The 7574-nt window shown below is 40.2% G+C and overlaps 1 protein-coding gene across 1 annotated transcript; it reads left to right on the top strand.

The window, feature by feature from the left end:
* Window positions 1-1337: 1337 nt before the first annotated feature.
* zic6 (zic family member 6) lies at window positions 1338-5173 on the top strand (the record flags this gene model as incomplete). Its single annotated transcript, XM_083686854.1, has 2 exons — window positions 1338-2298; window positions 4530-5173. 2 exons carry the CDS (start codon window positions 1338-1340, stop codon window positions 5171-5173), a joined length of 1605 nt encoding a protein of 534 aa, XP_083542980.1.
* Window positions 5174-7574: the final 2401 nt, after the last annotated feature.

The raw sequence follows: 7574 nt of genomic DNA, 5'->3' as shown, positions 1-7574 counted from the left end.
ACTAGATATAGCAAGTGTGACTCGATATGGCAAGGTTGACTAGCAAGTGTGACTAGATATAGAAAGGTTGACTTTGCTGAACGTGCACGTTAAATCAGTTGCCTCTGTCATGAGAGAGAAAATACACTCTGCATAGAGTTGTCAGCAAAATTGAGAAGTATATACTGCGCATGGGAATAGCCTAACCGAAGACAGTGAACACACTTTTGGAAAACTATTCTAATAATGGCCTACGTACACATGTGGGCTATACTAATATTTTAAGATAAATGGAAAAAAAAAAATTCAATACAAATAGTTAATATCTTAATGCAAATCAAATGTTTGTTTTAAAGCGTCACAGACAATCTTTGAAGATATAACATTTTACCAACCATTCAACAAGATCAGTGAAATGCGTTAGGCTACACACTGATTTAATCATATTTGTAATCAGACTAGTCTGGATTCTTGATGTAGCTAAAATGGTTTGGAACAAAACTTGTATCTTCAGTCAGATCAAGTTTTGTTACTTATTGCTGCGGGCTACTTGTTGCCTATGGACCGGTTGGCAAAATTGTGTTTGTGTTTTTTGTATAAGCCTTGCTATAGTCTTGATATTGTAAGCCTATGTGATTATCTTTTCACTTTTCTTCTGTTGCTTTACCCTTCCTGTTCAGGACATATTTGTAAATGAGAATCTTAACTCACTTTGTGATTCTTGTAACCCATCTTTCCAGTAAAATAAAAAATAAGTTATTGTGTTATTTTTCTTAACCATTGCATTTCGATATGTTGATTAGGTTTATTAGACTTTTTTCCACACGTATAGCAAGACATGTCCAACATTGGATTCCTTATATTTAGAAATGGACGAAGATGCACTTGTAATATGGCGCAAGAAGTCAAAGATGCACCAATATTTGGCAAAGTATAGGCGGCACATTTCAAAGCATTTTCTTTGCGATATTTGAAAACGGAGTCGTGCAGTGAACGCCTGCGTGTCCCTTTTAAAACAAACCCAGAGCCTGTCAATCATAGCACATTCCAACCAATCCCAAAGCGCCCTTTTTTAAAAGCAGGTTTGCCTGCTGTGCTTTTATATTGCACCATGGCCTGTTTCGAAGCATTTTTACAACCACGGTTATTGCCACAAATCAAGAGGGCAAAGTGAACGGCATGGGACTCACACCAACTTTAACGAACTTGAGTCTGGTTCTTGCTCCTGCGAAGTTCACGGCCAAGAATTTCACATGCAGATGATATACAGCAAGGAAAATGGAAACAAGATTTCTAGTTAAATCTTGAGAATTGAATTCGTTGATTTTGCAAACTCATAGCAAAACTCACAACAAAACATGACAAGCCTGTCGAGGTTTAGTGGCTGCCCTCTTTCTTGCGTCAACCCCGGGGAGAGCAATACTGAACCCAGCGTGGTGCTGCCACCTTTGGCAGGGGAGCACATGGGGCACCCCACTGGCAGTTCCTTAAAACTCTGCCCCTCGCACAATTTGCGAGACTACCCCGAGACGAGGTCCACTGCATATGTTGACCATTCGGTTCCCCATTTTTCAGACTCTGGATACCCTTGCCACCGCTTAGAGCACAACCCTAGGGGCATTATCATTGGAGCCAATCTTTCTGGAGCCGGCATGCCACCCGTCACTGATCAACTGGCATCAAGAACGAACCAACATGGCGGGATTGGAAGGTATCGTGACCTTACTGGCTATAGAGATAGCAGAAGCCATGCTTTTTTCACTGCTTATCACGAGCAGGCCCATGGCTCCTCCGACGCAACCCGAGACCTCGGCAGCCAAGTGATGTTGGGTCTACCTGGGGACCTCCTCACCCGGACGCACCCGTATGGCCAAGCTATCAGCGGCCCGAGGGGGAACAGCCAACAACTTGTCACACAGTTTCTGGGTCTTTACAAACCGCTGAATATGGCAATTCAACGTGGAGGGGGAGACGCTTTCCTCAGGTGCTCCAAGCAAAACATGAAGCACGAACTGGTGTGCAAGTGGAGTGACAGCCTAGAGGGGGTTGGGAAGCAGCCCTGTGCCAGAACTTTCGGGACCATGTATGAACTTGTCACCCATGTGACAGTGGAACATGTCGGAGGACCAGAGCACTCTGAATACGTGTGTCACTGGGAGAATTGTCCGAGGGAGAGAAAGCCTTTCAAAGCCAAATACAAGCTGGTGAACCACGTCAGAGTCCACACAGGGGAAAAGCCCTTTCCCTGCCCCTTCCATGGCTGTGAAAAAGTTTTTGCAAGATCAGAGAATCTCAAGATCCACAAGAGGACACACACAGGTTAGTAGCAGCAGCAATAATAATAATAATCATAATCATAATAATCATATAATAATACTTGCTCTCTATAAATAGGTTAATATGAAAATACAAATATATCAAACCAATGAGCAATGTTGGTAAATATATTCCTCCATAATGTGAGTAAATGTTGTTAAACTCACATAAACCTATTTGTAGTATTTCATGTTGTTTATATTTTACTTCGGATAATTGTTTTTCCATGAAAATATTATCATCAAAAATATCGTCTCATATATATTTTAAAAGATTGAGAGATTGTAGGGCACTCAAAAACATTAAGATTAGTTAAAACAATTGTTTAGACAAAACTTGTGATTGTTTTGAGTGTCAGTATGTATCTGTATAATTAAATGTAACATTTAACTGCTTAACATTTGATAAATTAAAACCTACATATTATTATGATTATTATGATTATTATTCTGATGATTATTGGTTGTTGTTGTTGTTTGTTGGCGATGGTGCTGTTGTAGTGAATGTAGTTTTAATATTGTTATAACTTTTTAAATGTAATGGTTGTTGTTGTTTTTCTTGTGGTCGTCCTAGTTGTACACAAAAGAATCATAAATAAGTGAAAATAGTAGGGCAAATGACCTGTAGTAAAGCTGGTACAAACAAGTCTTTTTCAGGCCCAGTTGTTTGGGTGCCTCTCCCACTCATTCATTAAAATAAATAAATAAATGCCGGGACACCGGAGAGTTGTGACGTAGCGTTTACGATGCGCTCAGTTGAAGCCCCAGTAGGGACGATTCTCTCTCTCTGCGCCCGCGCAGGAACATCGCTGCGAGTGCTGTAGTAGAACACATGCAGCCAAGTAGGTTATGAGGTATACACACCACTGCCTTTGTAGTCGGATATCTGTTTAGTTATACAGGGATCAATATGATTTAAATGTTAAAAGTGCAGTGGAAATTTAGATCGTACGTTATTTAACATATTTATAGTTATCTTTCATAATAGAGTCTTCAGGGTCTTTGTCATAAAGACGAAATAGGAATATAGTGTGCGCAAAAATAAGCAGCCTTTTTTGGGGGTGTAGAATTGTTTGATTTAACAAACACACACACACACACACACACACACACACACACACACACACACACACACACACACAGATTAAGATTTATTAAAAGGTACGCAAGAGCCATTTAGAGCTATTCATTAACGTCGAAATATACTCGCCAAAATCTGTTTTACAGTGACTGACTGTAGGCCAATGGCTCTCCAATTGAGTAGCAGAGACCGAATTGATGGATGAAAATAGCACTTAATCATATGAATTATTTTCATCCAATAAAAACACCTAATAAATCAAGTAATATTTAAACAAATATATCATGTTTTTGTGTCTGCTTTTTGAGACGAGGATAGCCCAGTTCCCCCCACAATTTTGCCATTAACCCTTATGTAGCCTATTTCAATAGTATGCCTACATGCCTAATTTCTCTGTAGGAATACTATTTCCGTGTTATTACCTTGTTTACACTATATTAGGAGAGCGTTGTTGTAACATCTTCACATATTATTGCTTCAACACTTGCGTGTTTGACATTTATTCCTGAAAAACGATTTGGTGCTGCCTTTGCGGTGAATCATTCACTAGGCTACATCAATAGAGTTATTGTGAAAGAAAACTTTTAGGGAATTATCTGCTTCACTAGTTGCAATGGTGGTTCTGCAGTTTTCATGTGGCAGGAGCTCTCGAAATGAGAGATGGAAGTGGGACTGTAAGTTTCAGATTTTTGGGTGTAGGGCCTAAATTAGGCTACACAATTTAATTTACATCACACTTCATACTTTTTCCAAATGTTTAATGTGAACGATTGGAATCCATGCACACGAAAAATTACCAAAAATGTTGAAACAACACGACAATCCAATAGGCCTATGTATATTTTAGGAAAGGCCTACACCAGGTTTCAGATTAACCCTTATAAGAATTAAACTGTCAATGTTGTGTCAAATATATCCACGTTGAGCACCCCCAGTCAATGTTTAAATCGTACCTTGGACTTATTGCTCCCAATTGCAGGCTAATATCAGCATTATTAATGTGGAAATGTGCAGCAATTTAATCTATACATTTAAATTAGTCCATACTAACGCTAACCCCGAGACTAGAGGTTGCATTTGTCCTGTTAGTGTAGGCCTATGCTGACCAGGCTCCCTGTCGTAACACGCGGTCATTTCTCTCTCTGCACATATAGGTGAAAAACCTTTTAAATGTGAGTTCGAAGGCTGCAATCGGAGGTTTGCTAACAGCAGCGACCGAAAGAAGCATTCTCATGTGCACTCCAGTGACAAGCCCTACACGTGCAAAGTCACAGGGTGCGAGAAGTGCTACACCCACCCAAGTTCCCTGCGAAAGCACATGAAGCTCCACTGCAAGGCCTACGTCGCGAAAAGCGGCGATGGACGCGCAGGGGACGGGGAACACCTTGCAGAGACCAGCAGGTCACCCGAAGTAACGGATCAAGTCGAAACGGCCTCGTCCACCACCGTGACTCGCGCGCAGCCCCCCGCCTCCTCTCAAGAGTCCTTATCCCCAGAGATTCGAAACGAGTCAACTCTGAGGTCACGTTTCCATCACACATTCGACAACAGTTTGGACTACTCTACACATAGGTCACAGTCCCTCTTGGATCCATTGTTGATACAGAGGAGCAGTTACAGACCCGAGCCTTCCCAATACCCATGCAGCCAGGCAGGCCACAGTTTCGCACAGAGCTCAAGGACGTATAACTCTGGCTCACCCTTTCAAAAAAGTATTGTCAATGGGTGGTATACGTGCCATAGTGGCGTGGACTCTTTCTCACCAAAGCAATGTAATAACGACATATCATCTATGTGAGCCAGTTATGTAGCCCCTATGACGTTGGCCTAAACACTTGGATCTATTTTGTAATGACAACTGTTAACTTGCTTAGATAAGTGCATTTTTGTGGATGATGTAATATGTGCCAGGTTGAAGTCATTATGCGTCGTAGTTTTGAAAACTTACTGTGTAATATGTGCAACGAAATTGGTGATGGTGAGCTTTAACTGTTCTGTGTGGTGCACACAGACCTATTTGTGGTGGGTTTCGCTTGTCAGTTGTGAGTAACGTGCCTATATTTTAACACACGTGTACAATAAGCATTCATTCCTCCTCATGTAGAGTTGTTAGAATAGAACATCATGAATACAAATGCTGTACATACGTTAAATGATAACCACTATCATTGATACTTGCTATAGGATAAGGAAAGTGGATTCAACGGGATTGTGTATTTGTCTCGATATACTCTATATGAAATACCAGAGGAAAGTAACACAAATGTTGTAAAAAGGAAATGTAGCCTACTTGTATAATACTTGGAGGCCATGGACCAGCTAAGCCAGGGTCTTCGTGGAATGTAAATGTCCTGTATTGTGGGAAAGTATAGAAAACATGCATTACTTATGTCCTCTTTATAGTAAAGCAGAAACAAATAAAATACTATTTAAAATATCCACATTTTCTCCTCAAGTTTAATTCTGAGGGCAAATTGCATGACTTGCGAGGGTTTTTAATCTTTCCTTCAAAGGTAGCAATTGAGCATAAGGGCAATTGCACTCATTTTGTTAAATATCATGTTAAACATCAGATGAAAGGAAAGTGAATTATACATATTTCAGCCTGTTCTTTCTTCCAAGCAAGACTGGAATGTATAGTTTCTGATACACGACCCCCTCTCCGCCCGCTGCCCCCTCCGTTACCCTCCACATCATACTCGCATTCTATATGGATATTTTATGCGTTTTTGTGTAAAATATATTTTTCGGCATCAGTTGAAAACACAGTCCGCGGTCCCCACGATAAGAATTAAAATGTTTAATTAAAATTCTACTGTACATACTGTAACATTAATTATGTATTCAATATTTCATTAAAGTGTCTCTATTCTCTTTGATCAGACCGTGTGATTAAGCCCAAGGCATTCTCAAAGACTATGTGCTATAGTGCCACAGTAACTCCTCACAGATTCAGCGCCCTTTGTTTATTTCAATGTTACTATATAGCCATAGATACCATTCCAGGTTTCTTGGAATTGGATTCGTATTTAATGAAATACACTGGAACCTGTTAAAGACGTATTGATGTAGCTGACCATAGGCCTAAACAAGGCTATCCAATGCGTTAGAGTCCTATGCGCAAAAAGTCAACCATTTCCCATTTGATGGGTATCAATGTCACGAAATTCGAAATCGTGTAAAACCGAGGTCATGTGGAGGCCCGGCTGAGCTCCGGTGCAATATTGGATGTACGTAACTCTCCTTTCAGCACAGACAGGCCCAACCTTGAATAATGGCGCCAATTTGGACTTTGATTCACGGTTGGATATAGAGCGCTTTCTGTTGGTTTCAGGTTATGGTAGCCTATCATGGTGCATCAGAGGAAATCTGTTTTTGACGTTAGCGGTTGATATACTCACCAAAACATAGGTCTACATACTACGCTCACCTCAGTAATACGGCATGGGTCTTCGCCCTTCGTCATTTCTAAAGGTAGCACAGTCCAGTGAAGACCAGAGTCCCATACAGCCCTCTCGCCACTATATTACAATACAATTAGCCTCTAATGTATGTTCCAGCCTCCTAAACTCTGCGCATTCCACCCAGGAACATAAACCACTCAAACAAGGCTACTGAAGTTGTAGCTCTTAGCTGAATGTGAAATCCAAAACACAATTCTTCAATTTCTGATTGTTCCAGGTATTTTATTGGTTTTTGCATGTTTTCAGAGATTGGTGGTCTAAGCTGAAAAGGCAAAATATTCTTCTGCAATGCCATTACTATGTTGAACTGTGAAATATGACATTATTGGACCAGTGTGGAATAATGAATAATGTGACATTTAATTTTCACAATGATTTGTTTAGCAAAAGTAATGTCTCCCTAAGGCCCAGTTTACAAGGACTATAGCTACAAGTTGAAATTCAATCAAACTTGCACTACGGAAAAATAGCATTGTTCCTGCAGAGAAAATACATTCAATTACAATCTAAGAATCTTGGTTTTACTTCACCATTAAAACATTGTCTTATGAATTACATTGTTGTTTAGACACATAACAAATTACTCTGCACTCCTCTAGTGAGAATAATATCTGGGAAATTTTAGCAAAGTTTCTGTCCCATTTGTTTCATCATTACAAGAGGTTCATTCTTATGTCTGTGCTCCGTGTAAGTGATGTGTACCTAACAATGTCCTTCTGCCCTGACGTGAGCATG

Source organism: Argentina silus, assembly GCF_951799395.1.
Source record: "Argentina silus genome assembly, chromosome: 15".
NCBI lineage: Eukaryota > Metazoa > Chordata > Actinopteri > Argentiniformes > Argentinidae > Argentina > Argentina silus.
The sequence above is the reverse complement of the archived record's forward strand: the minus strand, read 5'-3'. Positions and strand labels throughout refer to the sequence as shown.